The sequence below is a fragment of the Protopterus annectens genome, chromosome 6.part1 (genome assembly GCF_019279795.1).
Source record: "Protopterus annectens isolate FY-2018-M chromosome 6.part1, PAN1.0, whole genome shotgun sequence".
Classification (NCBI taxonomy): domain Eukaryota; kingdom Metazoa; phylum Chordata; order Ceratodontiformes; family Protopteridae; genus Protopterus; species Protopterus annectens.
This window is the reverse complement of record NC_056738.1, coordinates 63686283-63702181: the sequence shown is the minus strand read 5'-3', so window position 1 is coordinate 63702181 and position 15899 is coordinate 63686283. Positions and strand designations below refer to the sequence as shown.

Sequence of the window (15899 nt, the reverse complement as noted above, 5' to 3'; positions counted from 1 at the left end):
AATTTTGAAAACTGCTTCCACGGGTAAGCGAGTTGTTACTAGCTAGGATTCCTTTGCTTGGCAAAGTCACACAATTACTTCCTGTGTGCCAGTAACAAGAAGGTAAAACTATACCTTCTGACCCCATCCAAGTTATCTGTATGTTTTGATCCTTACTGCTGTTGTATAAAAATCCTTGAAACTAGTTTAGTTTTAACCACTGCTTCCAAGCCTGCACAACCATCATGGACAGGACCTCCCAAACCTGCATTGTAGAGCTGCAATTGTCAGCCTGTACTGTGCCCGGCTCTTATCCAAACTGCTGTCCAGGATCCTGCCTCTGCCGTGGAAAGCCTTTGCACTCCTGGCTGCTGTCCTTGCCCTCACCGCGATGTCTGCAGCCCCTCTGTAGATGCCTGCTGGGTGAAGCAGGGACACTGGCTGTAAGATGGATGCATGATGCCTCAGATTTACCTTCTGTTTGGTTCCCTCCACATAATTTAGTGGTTAAGTGTGACTGCATGCTAAGATTCCAAGCGCTCATTACAACAGTTGCTCTGATAATGGAGAAGTACTCTTAAAAACTAACGAGAACCTAATTGTACAGATAGGTTTACCCAAGTGCCACAACCAGGGCTACCCCGGCTAAATGTTATGGTGCTACTGTACTCTCCAATCTACAAAACCTCCACTAAATCCAAAATGGAACTATGCTATAATGGCAAAGTTTGCCACAAACTGCAGATAGCATACACTCCCCTGTAAACCACAATGTGAACTAAATTGGCATTGGCTTGAAATCCCCAACCAGCTGGCATATATCCAGCTATTGTTGCACTCCTTTTTCAGCCAATGTAAAGTTCTTAACGATTTACAGTGTTAGTGGGCTTGAGTCGCATTTCAGATGAACAGGTTTAGTACTACATAGAACAGGTTTAGTACTACATAGAACAGGTTTAGTACTACATAGAACAGGTTTAGTACTACATAGAACAGGTTTAGTACTACATAGAACAGGTTTAGTACTACATAGAACAGGTTTAGTACTACATAGAACAGGTTTAGTACTACATAGAACAGGTTTAGTACTACATAGAACAGGTTTAGTACTACATATACAAGCAAAGACTAAATCCCATTAAAGAAAATGGCATTTTCAAAGACTTGTTGGGGTTAAAGGGTGGTTTACAATGCACAAAATATACCATTAAAAGCATTGTTCACCTGTTCTAGAGTGATGGCATACTGCTGTTTTGTGGTATTGCAGAAACCTGTACGTATACACTTTCAAAACTTGTGGCAGTATTCACCTGTCATGGCTGCTTTATCAAAAATTCTTAGAATATTTCACATTTATGTCCATTTCACGTTTATATCCACTGCATGACTGTCACTCCATGTCTGCATTGGTTATAAAGGATGAATTTCTCCTTTTCCTAACTTTTTTGCAAATCTTACTCAAGTTCTGTACTTCATGCTGCCTGTTTCACTATGCATGCTTAGCAAATTTCCATTTATAGATTAAACCTTTAATGCCTGGTTTTCAGAAGCATCTATACTGTGACTTCAGAAGTAAAGCTTTAAAAGCCTGGAGTATACTTTGAGTATAGGGAAGTTTTGTGGAGTGTCTATACTTTTACAGGATAGAGGAACTGTGGTTTCCTGACAACTGTACTGTGACATTAGCGTAACTGGCCATTGTGCCACAAGGCAGGATTATATCTGTGCAGTCCAATGTTCAGACTTATCCCCTGATTACAGCAGTATTGTGCATCAAAATTTTGGTAGTCTTTGTAGGTCTTGTAAGATGGGGAAGAAGCCAACATGTGGCCTTGTAAATTTAAGGCTTCTTAACACTGCAGGCTTTACAGGACTTCCTCAAGGTGGGGGGCCATCTGCTTGGACTAGTTGGTCTCTTGGCAAGCATGGGTAATCCCACAGTCATGACCTGCAGCACATGGGTAGCAGTGAATGCCTTGAGTTGAAGCGGCGTATGTTGGCCAAGCCAGTTGGGTGCCCTTTTGCTGAGAGGTCAAGCCCTGTTGTGACTGTCCTTGCTAAGTAGCACCCTCAAGTTTATCCAGGGGGGCAGATATCTAGGGTGCTGTAGTTGTGGCAGCTGCCCCCTGGCAAAAACTGTTCTCGTAGTGCCTTTTTGGCCTAATACTTCTCTACCAGAGGTCAAAACTGTACAGGGGTTGCTTCCATCATATCTGGCAAGCCTAACATAAACGTTTAGCCCCTCAGCTTTTGCACAGGTTTCAGTCCTCAGATTTCAAAACTTGCCAGTTTCGTTTTTCCTTTCTACTAAAGCTTCCACAATAAGCCTTTGTTGTATGGATTGCCCCCTATCCAGCAGTTCTATTTTGTGCACATATTTAACCAAAAATAAAGTTAATCCTTGCAGTCCATACTGCAGCAGTTTCTAGCTTTCGAAGGCCGCATTTCTCATGGATCTTTTACACATGTACAATGACTGTCTAGATCCATTTGAGGCTACCCTGTTTAAATAACCTGTACCACCTTGGCACTTTACAGATTAAATTTCACCATAAAATTAAACACCCCTTTTTTCAAACTTTAACATTGTCTAGATGTTAACCGAATACATTCGGTCCTAGGAATGATCAACTTAACTGTTTTTAGGGAGGTGTAGAGAGGCTGTATACTGGCTGAAGGACCTCAAGGTAAACCCAAGGAACATCTTGCAGTAGAGGTGACTACCTGGTAATCTGCTGTGGGTGACATGCTTCACTAAATACGATTCTAAACTAGATGTGATGAGGTCCAAATTTACCTTTGGGGTCTAGTATAATTTCTAGTATTTGGCGCAGAGGATTAAGGCTGTGACCTGTAGTTCTGTGGTACAGGGTTAGATTCCTTTTGAATCTCATTTGCCTACTGTGACCTTGGAGCTTGTTCAAAGGGCATCCTGGCTTTGGCATCTGTCACCAGTAGGTTCATGATGTGCGGGTGTTCACTGCTGTCTAAACTGCATTGTGCCCCCCTCAAAATAGTCCCAAACCACAGAATTTAAGTGCACACAAGTTATGTTTGGTATAGTTTGTCAAAAGGAACTAAACTTTCATTTTCCTGTCCAAGCATGTACAAAAGCTAAAACGGGAAGGCTGCTGCACCCAGATCCTTGCTGATTAATGCCCTTCTAGAAGATGAGCTGTTAAGCCTGTTTGCAAAAGTAGGACCCAAATGGTTGTGGGACAGAGTTCATCCCCATAACTTAATGGAACATCTGTTTTTATATGGTCTGGTCTTTGAGATGCATCTCCACTTGCTTCACACCATTACCCAGTAGGAAGCCAGGCAGCCTGCAGTAACACATCCTCTGCATGATTTTTTGGGGGAGCCCTGGACAGTTGGATTCCACTTGGTGTAAGGCATCCTCAAGACACCTGTGGGTGGACTGCTTGCACTTGCAGTGTCCTGTAAATTCAATTTTTTTGGACTTGTAGCCCTGCAAGCCTTTCCTGTCTTGGATGGGAAGAATGCAGGTATGACAGCCATGCCACTTCACAGGTGGAGGTCCTGTGATGTGCAGCTTTATGTCCATGCAGCTGTATGAATGCAGAGACCTGGCTGCCTACTTGTATCACTATCCTAAATACTGGTTGACTTGTGCTGGAGAACATCTACTGGACTGTAGAACCCCACTGCGTCCTTGGATAAGATTTTGAGCTGTGTTTTGAATAGAGTAGCTAACAGAAATGGGGTGAATATCCTTGGCATAGTAGGGCTCCCTTTCATAGCCTACCACTTCACTTCTTTGACTTTGGAAGGTGATGTTAGATGTCCAGTTACTTCCCAGCACTGTCAGTTGATCAGCCTACAGTTAATGTATAGAAGCCTAAACTTGATAGAAAGGTTCACTAACTTAAAACTACATATGATCACGCTAACAGGTTGACTAATTAAAAAAAAATATGGGACGGGGATTTGATTACACTGTTCAGATGAGCTGGCTTTGCTCCTGACCAAGTTCAAGTATTTTGTTCTCTCTTTAGGCCGAAACTATGTGGCTCAAGGTGCACCTGCAGCAAAGCCTGGTGTTGCAACAGGGCGAATCGTGGCAGTCATTGGTGCTGTTGTTGATGTGCAGTTTGATGAAGGACTTCCACCTATTCTGAATGCTTTGGAAGTAGCTGGCCGTGACTCAAGATTAGTGCTGGAGTGTGCTCAACATCTTGGTAAGTGGTATAGCTTGACTGTCTGATTTGTCTTCTGTCTTTATTTCCTAATAGGTTTTATCACTTTACATTACTTCTGATGTAATATTGGCTCCCTATTAATGGAGCAGATATGAATCTGTTGGTAGGTGCTAATTTTAGTTTTTGAGGATTGCTGTATTGAGGTCACTGTTTTTAGATCTTTATACGTGCAAATGTTTTCTTCTGCAAGAGTTTGTAACCCATGGTAACACCTCTGGTAAGTGACCCACTGCTGACCTCCCCAATTTAGTTATGACCTTGTAGCTGTGCTGTTTTCCCACTCTCCATATGTCCTTGGGCTACAAGACTTGCTCTGCCTAGAAAAATGGGGATAAAAGTCATGTACACTCTTGTGATGAGTATTGCAGATGACTTTCGTTCTTCTGAAGCATCTGAAGACAGTCTTACTTCTGAAGAGTTGTGCATCTTTTGTGCTGAAATGTTGGTTAAATGCTGTAGAAAGTAAGGTGTTAATGAAATACACTCCTCTCTAGGTGAGAATACTGTACGCACCATTGCTATGGATGGCACAGAAGGCTTGGTTCGTGGACAGAAGGTTATTGATACTGGGGCTCCTATTAGGATTCCTGTTGGTCCTGAAACCCTAGGCCGGATTATGAATGTCATTGGTGAACCCATTGATGAAAGAGGACCTATTACTACAAAGCAGTAAGTATATCTGTGTTTTGGGATGGGTCAGGTCTACTTCTGTGGTTGAGTAGATAAAGGAGGTAAGATGCTAAAGATTATACATTTCCATCTTTCTATCTTGGGATAGATTTGTTTAGATTTCTTAGACTAATTATGCTATGTTCTGGAGGTTTTCTCAAGGTCTTGGTTGAAGCAGGGTTTTATGCCCAGTTGGGAGCTTCCATGTTTACTGCATTAATTTACTGTGTGTGTTAATAGACTAGTAAATGTTGCCATCGCTGGCATCAAAAGGGGCGCAGTGGCACATCTTGTACAAGAGTGAAAGTATTCTGATAGTACTGACTTAGTCAAAAAGCTGTATATTGCGTTTTGAGCACTGTGATTGGAGCATGACTCGTCTTTGTTCTTTTTAGATTTTCAGCTATCCATGCTGAAGCTCCTAAGTTCACAGACATGAGTGTTGAACAGGAGATCCTGGTAACTGGCATTAAAGTTGTGGACTTGCTGGCACCATATGCCAAAGGTGGTAAAATCGGTAAGTAATTTTTCCCCTTAAGGGCAAGATGATCTTAAACATAAATTCAGAACTCAAATCTACAAGTTCTGCCATATAAGAAAGGAGACTTGCTCTCTTTGGTAGAGAGCTATTTCTGTGGTCATGCCTGTACATTTTATTGACTAGTTTATAAAGTGCAGTACCTCTGGGCCATGTGACTTGATTGTAGGAAAGACTTTGGCAGCGAGGAGCAGTGTAAAGCACTCTGTGAACTGCAACTGCAGTCTCTGATTAGTTTCTTAAAATTTGAATTGTGTTTTTAAGTATGTAAACCGAGCTTACTACCATGATACCTAAAGTTCTCTCTGAATGCAGAGATCTGGAGTGCAAATGGCAGGGTGCTCCCACTTTGCTGGGGAAAATTGGGGGGGGGGGGGCTGTAAAGTAATTCTTTCATTTCTAGGTCTGCCTTCTCTACTGGCTGTACAAAAGTTTCTAGAAGGAAATTATTCCCTGCAGCTTGCTTTACACAAGCATCTGTTAATGTCTGATGCAGTACAACCCTGAAACACCCAAGAACAGCCTTAATAGTTTTTCTTTTGCAGAAGGCCTAGGTATTGGGCTGTAACCCCATCTCTAGGAGCATGACTTACTGCCATGCGCTTAGTCAAAGGCCTGCACTCCACTCAAATGGGTATAATGCTAACTGCCTTCTTGAGGGTTGTGCACTACTTTTTTTTTTTTTCCTCAAGAACACATTATTGCCATTTATTTGGTGGCTGCATTAAAGCCTTTTCTAACTAGGTGTTTGGGGGGGGGGGGGTTACAGTTGGTGTCTAATCTCCTTAGTACATTTTAGAAGGCATTTCATGCCAGCCTCTGCCTTTTCTTAGCACAGTTGTTAACCTACAGAACAGTACTCTTCCCTCCAAAGTAGCTGCCTTAGGGCAGCCATCTGTCCTCTACAGGATGTGCTGTTTGCCAAGATGTCCTGAGGATGTTTCTACAGCATAGTCCATAGATTCCTCCCCCTTAAACTGAATAAAAATTTTCCATTTCCAGATGGAAGGCTTGTGCTTGTTTGTACATGGCTTTTGAGTGAAATGTTTTACTTTAGTGTTTAGAAAAAGTATACTAGTGTGCAGAATACAAATGCATTATTCTGTCTTTTAAGAGCACATTGTTTTTTGGGGGATCAAGTTTATGGGCTGCTTTAAATTGGTGACTGAAATGCTCCTTACTGTTGAATTTTTGTTTCCTTACCAAAAGTTGTCTTTAGGAATTGCTGCAAAGATCATGGCTCAGTTAACACCATGGGAGGGAGAGTAGTGGGGCAGTATCACGTCTTGCAGAGGTACTGGCTGTACTGCAGTTTGAGGGAGGTTGCTGATAGCCGCCCACTCAGTAATCCAGCTATACTTAACAGCATTTTGGAGAGAGTACATTAAGAAGCTGGGAGGGACTTCTCCTTTGAAGAGCTACCACAAGACAGTGAATGGGTCTTAATTGCCTGAGTGGACTATATGGGTTAATGCATCACAGTTGAGATTCATTGGATAGCCACACTGACTGGAGTGATTCCATTTTCACTTGTCCCACAAATTTGGGAAGTATTTTAAATCCCCCTGCAAGAGTAGATGCTTGTATGCCATTCATATGCTTCTATTCTCAAGGAGAGTAACTGTTGAATGGCTAGTAAACTCTTGCGTCTTCCAAGGAGGAAAATTTGATTTCTTGTTCTCAGACCAGCTTAACTGTTTCAATGCTAGTAGTTAAATTACTCCCCTGTTTAAAAAAATGTCTGTTTAAGAATCTTAACAGACCTAATAGGACACTGAAGTGTCCTTGGAATGTTCTCTTGTTTGTGGTCCTACTTTTAATTAGCAATTTTAACTTCTATGTAGGCAAAGACCTAAGCCTGTGACCAGCATAAAAGGCCTTTCAACCTTTGCCTCTAAATTGAAGAATTTGCCCTCCTACCTCAACCTGACCTTTTCTGCCAAACTTTTATCCAAGCACCCTTTCCTAAAGGGAGGTGGTGGTTTTGCTATCCTGTCCTTTGCCCAAATGTTTGTGGTAATTTCACTTGTGGTTACTTGGGTGGTAGATGGAACAAACTCGTAAGGTTGAGTGAAGTCATGAGGCAGAAGTGACGCTTGGTTTTCAAACTGCATTTCTTACACATGGCACAACTAGGCATAGTATGCGGTACTGCACAATATACAGTAGAAAGTGACTTCTTTTGAACAAGCATCTTGCAACAGTTAGCAATTTGCTAGGTTGAGTCTTAAGACAGCCCTCTTAAAGATGTGAAATCTGTCCTGCAGCTCCAGCTGAGTACATACAGGGAGTGCCTGTAACTTGATACTTCAGCTCTAGGTGTCTCGCCTTCAGTGGTTTCTAGTTTTTTAACCTGGAATCATTTTTCTCTTGAGCCGTGGCATATGTTGAAAAGGAGAAGCTCCCCTATGCCCTAGCCAGTCTTCCCAGGCCAGTTTGAATACCACCTCTTCCTGAATGGGTTGCTGAGGCTATTTGTAGCAATTTGTGCCTTTTTTCCCCTTCAAAGGTTGGAGAGTTGATGTAGTAATCTGTGCACTGTGTAGCTTTCTTGCTTGTTTCAAGTAATTTGGTGGTCTGAGCTTCATCCTCAACACTTGTGCCTAATGTGACCGACCTAGGTTCTAGCACTTGGGGACTGTTCTCATTTTTGCCTTTGTCTGGCTACCTGTTCTAACTTTGAAGAATTTTAATGAATGGGTGTTGTGCTTTAATGTCTGGGTTGAGGATCTGTGCAGTGTAGTCTGGGTTGAGAATCTGTGCAGTGTAGCCTGGGCGTTGTAAAGGTTTTGCAACTTCATTTTTAGTTTATTTTTTTTGGCTGTAGGTGTGGTCATATTCTCTGCAATTCTGGGCCTTCGTCCATAATTCTTTAACTGTAGTTCACTTTATAGTGAACTATAGTATATAGTGATATTTAAGTATCCAGGACTGTTTCTGAGCCCCCCCCCCCCCCCAGCCCTTCTGTGTTGGAGAGCAGCCTTTTAGCTTATTGGTGGGAGTGGTAAGCACTAGGTAACCTATGTACCACAGGAGTGGCGGCTTCTGGCCCAGAAATTATAGCTTATTGGCCGTTTGGGAAGCTTTTCCATTTCTTTCAACCTTCTGATTTTAAGTCGGTTTGTGCTTGATGCCAAAGAAGTAAGGCTCTTGATATTAGCTACTATATCCCAGCACCAGTCCCACTACCAGCCTCGATCTGCGCTTGTCCCGCGAAGACGGTCTTCTCGCTGGCTGGCTTGAGTAGCTTTTATTAACTAAGTTGCTTTTAACGGCTATCGCGCTGTGTGTTTGTTGATTGTGAAAAAATTGTGTTGTGTGTGGTTGAGTTTTGTTTTTTCCCCCTCACATCCAGGCCCCCTCGGACGGTCAACCTTTGAAACTTTCAGGGTCTCAAGTATATAGCAGTTTAGAGTTCCCTGTCATTTGGGTTTTTTAAGATGTATGTCATCGCTTCGATCATCTCTGTGTATGTAGGGGGCAAAGCAAGCACTTGCAGTCATGCAGCCGTATGTTTTTTTTTTCCTTTCCTCCAGGTCAGGAGGAAAAAAAAAATTGATTCTTAAGGGGTAAACAAAACCTCTTTGAAGAAGCTTTCCTCTCCTCCCCCCCAAAAAGAAAAGGGCTTCTTGGTTCGACCAGGTCGCCGGATCCGACTGCCAATGGAGAGGGGTCCCTCAAGTCGTTCTCGGATGATGTCTCATTCAGCACATCTTAGAGATCCTCAAACAACTCCATCCTCCTAATAGTCTAGGAGTATGGATAGGTATAGGTAATGGAAGACCCCTGACTTCTTTACTTTACCTAAGGTGAATTATCTGGGCACATTTTACCAGGCAGGCCAGAGGGGGAAGGGTCAAGGAGTTTCCCTCTCTCGATAACCTACCTGGAGCAGCTAGCCCAGCCGGGCCTCAGTTGGTCCACGCCAATTCTACATCAATTTCATGTCCATGAGCTCATTTCCTATGCGTCAAGGGGGCGTAGAGGGGGCAGGCACAGGCGTGGCTCCTCTCGGAGACAAGCCTGGCTCCGCTTTGTGTCAGTTGGAGGCCCTTCAAGTCTCCCCTTCACGACGCGCCCTTTGATGGGTCCTCATTTGTTTGGACCCAAGGTGGGGTGCTTGATTCATGCCGGAGTCCCCTGAACCAGATCCATTCAGAAATTACCCCCACCCCCCACCGTCCAAGAAGGACCCGGACCCACCACCAATATTGGATAGCAGCAGACTGACTTTAAAGCTGCTAGAAAGGAGTCATCCAATGGTCCCGAAGGTATCTCGCCAGCCAGGGGGGAGTCAGTCATTAAATTTTTTGCTCTGCCTGGTCTCACTCACACCCCCCCCAGGTGTTCACCAAGTGTTTGGCAGTAGTGACGGCTCACCTGAGAAGTCTTGGCTGCCCTCAACGCATAAAGTTTATAGGAGCAGAGATAGACTCAAGATTGATATGCTTTCTTCTTCCTGCCGAAGGATCCGAAACGTACAGGGCCAAGTTCAGATCTAAGGATCCAGCCCCAGCAGCCAGGGTCCTACACGTTTTTTAGGCAAATGTCTGCCCGCAGTTCTTTTAAATGGTCCTTTCATTCTTCCCTCAATCATCACACATCATCACGGAAATATCAAAGGGAACTTCGCTGGGCTGGGCTGACATCCAACTTGGGATCAGGAAAGTTCAGGGCTCCTGGCTTCGGATCAAGCTCTTTCTCTCATCAACGTGTTGGAGATGAGGGCTGTACTCTATCTACAGGCCCTACACAAGTTTCTTCCTCAAGGCATCATCGCCATCCAGGATCCCAGATGCAGAGAGGCCATGAGCTGGCCAGGCCTGCTGAGTGTGGGGCTGCTGCTTCGCTACCGCTTCTTTGAAGAGAAAACATCCAGAAAGTCAAATGTATTGGGACAATTCTCTCTGGACAATTTTCTCTCTCCTAATGGTCTCTAAAGCAGCAGTTCCAGGCTTTTTTCAAGAGATGGGGACGCTTGCCTATGCTTTATTTGCAAACACACAAAACACAGTGCCAAAGGTTCTTCTCCTTGATTCCAGCATGCAGTGGACGATCCGTGGACCTTACCTGATCCCCAGTTTGCTAATCCATCTTGATTACATCTCCCCTTTTGACCCGGCTGCTACATGCAATTAAAATATCTGTCTCATCTTACATCATCTATCAAAGCTCATTCGGTCCAACCCGCACACTTTGCTAGGACTGTGTCATATCATTCAGAATGTAGCGAGATAGGATCACATAACATCTTTATGTGTGCTGTGTGCATTGCGGACAAACTAACCCATCATTCAGAATGTAGGCGAGATGGATCCCAAACATCTGAAGTTATGGTGAGTACATAACTAAAAGTTTCCTGCCTTTCCTGTTACTAATCTAGTCCAGGTACAGATTTGCTGTATCCAGGGCTCTTTAAGCTTCTGAGCCCCTCAAGCCTTTCTGTGTTGGAGGGAAGCCGCCTAGCTTATCTACCACAAGAGGAGTGGTTCCTGGCCCAGAAATTGCCTTTTAGCTGTTAAGAATCAAGTGACAACTCGCAGATATGCACTGAACTAGTGCAAAATATACTGAACCTACTGATATTGCCAACATCCTGGCAGATTCAGTGCAAACTTCACCCCCCTCGCCTCCAAAAGGGGTCCACAACAATACTAGAAAAGTGTCCCAAAAATCAGATGCACAGGTGAAAACTGCCCTTTCAAAATCAAAAAACACAGCATCCATGGGAACAGATGTGTCCCAGGCTGCATCTTGAATGAACCTAACTCCCTCACCTAAACATGCTCTTCAACCTCAGCCTCTCTACAGGCTACGTGCCCATAGAATGGACACAGGATGACTACGGCTAACCAAGTTCACAGATTACTGCAAAACTGGGAGCCATAATTGACTCTCCGGCTGACTGACATCCTCCAAAAAGGCCTTACTGAGACTGAACCTGGTGTCGGTCATGGCCTAAAACTAATGCCAAAAAATGCATGGTCATCCCATTTGGGGAAAAACAAAACTCCCATGAATTACCACATGGTGGCAGCCCCCTTAATACAGAAGAGGTAATAAGCAATCTGGGGACCCAGGTAGATGGTAATCTCTACTTGACAATCATATTGCCAAAGTAGTTGGGAAATCCTGTGGCCCATCTAATTACTAAAGGGTTTGCATCTAGAAATAGAGGTTACAGTGCCCCTCTACTAGTCACTCATTAGACCCATCATAGAGTACAATGCCCCATTTGGGATGTACCTCACAAGACACTTCCAACATTTGGGAAAGACCACAGAAGTACCTCGCCAAGAGGATTACTGGCCTCCATATGTCCTATGCAGCCTGACTGGAAACTCCGGCTGTACTCAATGGCATATCGCTTACTCAGAGGTGATCTCTGACTTTTATAAAGCCATGTCCAAGTCCACACACTCTAGTGAGCTAAACCTCACCACAGCAATTAATAGAACATGCTGGAGGGATAGATTCCTGTCAGACTCCCCAGGCTTTGGAATAAAACTCCAAATTACGTCAGGCAGAGCCCCTCACTAACGCTCTTCAAGAGAAACCTTGACGAGTGGATGGGTAATGGGTAACAGAAAATACACGAGTGGATGGGTAACCGAAAATACACCCATGTGATCACTTCATTGGCTCTGCTTGACGATGGGTAACAGAAAATACACTCCTGTGATCACTTCATTGGCTCTGCTTGACAAAGGGCCAGTTAATCAATGGGGTGGCAAAAGCAGACACTCTGGCTAGGCTTATAAATGCCCTCTGGCAAATAGCCTTGTACCTACCTATGAACCTATAGTTAATCAAGAGGCTTTGGTTTTGCATCCAAAATGATGCTCATGAACCTTGAGTATGAAGTCCTTTTAAAAATCCTTCAGTGGTTTACCTAAACATTTTTTTACAAAGTGCAGTGCAAAAACGGGCAAACCTACAAATATTTCAGGCAAGGGCAGTAATACCTTTAGCCTTCCTGTCTCAGCTGGTAAGGAAACACTGAAGTGCATCCTGCCCAACCTTGTCTTGGTTAGCTCTGCTTGAGCTGTTTGACAGTTTAGGTGTATGGAAGGCACGCAGACACTTTGGAAGCTGGCTAACTTGCCAAGGATGTATCCTATGTAGCTAATGCTACTGCAGCAGTGATTATTCAAACAAATTTGCACTTGACTGTTTAACGTTTTTTTTTAAGCTGGGTCCTTGAATCCAGTTAAATTGTGTGATGTGATTTGTATTAAATATTCACCTGTCTTAAATATTCTTTTCAGCATGTTTTGTCCAAATGGTCAATTTAGTCAAGTTCTTGTGTATTTCCATCCAAGGTGTTCTACAGTCAATATACAGGACAACTTGAATGGGCAAAGAGACCTGAAGTATGGGCCTAGGACAGCCCTGTGGGACACCCTGACCTTGACTTTCACCTGTCATTCTCTCTATACTTACCAAAGTGATGGTTGAATTTATATAAATTGCATCACAACACAATTTAACTTTCAGCAGGTGTGTAACATAATGTAAGTGGCTGGAGCTCTTTCAGCATGCATGTTGAAAATGGGGTTTTGGGTCGCAATCTTTCTAATCCTGATAGCTTATCCAGTATAAGCTTAAAGTAAACATGTGGGTCTGTGTGACTCTTGGGTTTGTCCTAGTCCCCTTTCCATATGAGATTTAACAAGCTCCTATCTGCAATCTTGAGGAATCATAAAAGACTTTGTGAATAAGATGTAGTGGTACTGTAAGTATCTCCTTCTGTATTGCATCGATCCTGTGTATAAATTTTATAGTGGTACTGTAAGTATTCAATCTCCTTCTGTATTGCATAGATCCTGTGTATAAATTTTATATCGCTAATCTCGTTTATGGAGCCAGACTGCTTTTGTGTAAGATTTTGTAAATCTGTAATCTGTTTGAGCTCTGTTTACATGAGTAAAATGGTTTCCTAGTCTCAGTATTTTTGTTTTTATTGTCCTGCACTGTTCGATCCACCTTGGCTGTTTCAGTTAAGGGGGTATCTTCTTGACTGTTCCTAGATCTTTAAATGTTGGGTTTTTGCATTAAAACAATCTTTCAAAACTGTATTCCACTGAGCACATTGCTCTGTACATAGTGACAGTCTTGCTTCCATTGTAATGTTAGTCTGCTGTACATTGGTCTAGATTTCAGTTTGCCAGAATTGTCTAGCAACAATTTGCCCATTAACCCCATGGTCCCTGCATATCAACTCTGGTAAAACTTGACATAAAGTGACAATTTCTTCAGAAGCAGTGTTTAGTATGTTAAGTCTGTCAGGGAATGGAATGATCTAAAGCAGTTGCTTGAAAATGCACTGTGAACTTGATGAATCTATATTCAGTCTGTTTCTGGTAAAATTAAATTCACAGCCATGCTTCTTTCATCTGTGTGAATTCCTTTGACTTTGGCACTTCGTCTGTACACTCCAGCAGTTGTCCTAGAACTGTCTGTAGTGTCACTGTTGCCAATATACAGTATGTTATGAGATCTGATTTACTACATGTTCAGGCTTAAATCCTGTGCATAGCACTACCTGACTCCTGACTGATTTGTTTTGACGTAGTTTGTGAAATACTGTATTTTATTTTATTCTTTCCTACTGCTTTTCAGGTAGGAAGGACTGCAAACAATGTCCAAGGTATGCTAGATGACTGGGGCATTATGGCTAAAGGGAGGAGCTTGTGTTCCACAAGCTGCAAGTGGCAGTCAGATCAGAGGGTCTGTTCCAAACCCTTAAGATGAAAATGGATGTAGTTTTGAACATGGAACATTATGGTGAATACACCCCACTCAATATTTGGTGCATTTATATTACTAAATGCTCCTAGCATTAAAATGTACTGGAAAACTTGCCATCTTCCCACAATATGAATTGTGGTTTGTCCAGCATCTTTTGATCTTTCCAAGAGTCAAACAAGGTGGGGGTTGGTGAGAGAAGTTGAAAATGGGCCAAACAGAACATTATGGGGATTACATAACTATCGGACTATTTTCATTTATTCCTTAACTGTTGCAACAGAGTCCCTAGCTACCCAATAGCTACCTAAATCCCTGGAACAGAGTCCCTAGCTACCTAAATCCCTGGAGAAATCTAAGGAAAGCTATTCCTGAGCACTGAGCCAAAGGCAGCTCTTCCCCTAGAGACCATATTGTATGATTAGTGAAGTTCTTTAGCCTTTTGTATCTAGAAGCTGCCACCCATCTAGTGGAATGGGCTTTTGGCTTTAAAGGCAAATCCTCTTGTGTGTGTGTTAATTTTGCTAAATGGTTGGCTTTTTCTACAAAAGTTGCTTTATTTGCCAAATTTTGATTCAGAAAAATTCTGATTTCTCAACTTTTGGTTCTGTGAAGATAAAAATGTAATTGTCCACGTCCACATCCAATAGATGTAACTTTCTTTTTTGAGAAACCTGAAAAGCTGATAACCGGATCAGTATTTGATTCTGACACTTGGTAAGGAAGGATTGGTCCATAAAGATTCTCATCCTCATGAGAAATCCAAAAAAGTTGAGATGGGGCTGTAATTGATACCTTTCTGGCAGAAGTAATTGCAACCATGGCAGGAGTAATTGCAGCCATGTCAATACTTAGCTTTGAACAGTGTTTAAATCCCAAGGGAGGCGAAACCTCTTAAGAGGTCATAAGTAGGAAAGTTCCTATGAAGTTTTGCAGAGTTCAGTAGATGCAAAGCTTGAATTTACTTCTATATGAAAATTAGGAATGGCAGCTAATTGTACTTACAGTATCAAGGAGCTAGCACCTTCATTGAAAGTTATAGCTAAAGTAGAAATTGGGAATCTGTGCTGAAGTCAGTTTCCAAAAAAAAAGTGTCAAGTTGCCTGGTGCAAGATAAAAGCATGTGGTGGACAGGGGGGAGAGGCTGGGCTTTCAAGTCACTGAGATTGTAGGTCTGGAGTTGGGTGACGATGAGGCCAAAGGAAGGGGAGAGAATTGATTAGGCCAGTAAGGGGCAATGAGGTGCTTTCAGAAGAAATGGAGTAATGGGGGGTTAGCATAAGGGGTAATGGGGGGTGAGCATATGACCAGAAGGCCAGTCATGTCACTCAGCGACTCCCCCAGTGGGGAAACATCGGGGCAAAGAATCTCCTGCACTTGCCGAGGGGAGTTGCAAAGATTGCGGCATGGTTGGCCCCATCAACAAAATCCCCTCTACCACTTCCCTGTTTGGCTCCATCAAAATCCTCTCTACCACTTTCCTGTTGTGTCCACTCAATGAGGCATTAGAATAGACATGCTTAACTTGTCTGACATCACTGACTTCCTGGATTGTGCTTGCCAGTCAGAAAATGATTTGGATGACAATAGGCAGTCTCGTATCTAGAAAATTACATTCCCTCATGTGCAACCAACATTGTCCATCTGGCTCAAATAGTCCTGTTGAAGTGTTTGTAAGGCCTGCAATGCTAGCAGGGCAGCTCTTATTTCCAGGATGTTGATGCATGTTTTGACCTCTTCTG

At 43.0% G+C, this 15899-nt stretch overlaps 1 protein-coding gene and 1 non-coding gene across 2 annotated transcripts in view; both read left to right on the top strand.

The window, feature by feature from the left end:
* Nucleotides 1-15899, top strand: part of ATP5F1B (ATP synthase F1 subunit beta) — a 202271-nt gene that overhangs the window by 51845 nt on the left and 134527 nt on the right. The window contains exons 2-4 of the mRNA XM_044075484.1: nt 3999-4181; nt 4697-4871; nt 5267-5388. Of these exons, the coding sequence (XP_043931419.1) occupies nt 3999-4181; nt 4697-4871; nt 5267-5388 (480 nt within the window). The remainder of the gene's footprint in view (nt 1-3998; nt 4182-4696; nt 4872-5266; nt 5389-15899) is intronic.
* LOC122805714 lies at nt 4549-4621 on the top strand. The gene has a single exon (XR_006365422.1). It is a non-coding gene; the product is annotated as a small nucleolar RNA SNORD59 (small nucleolar RNA).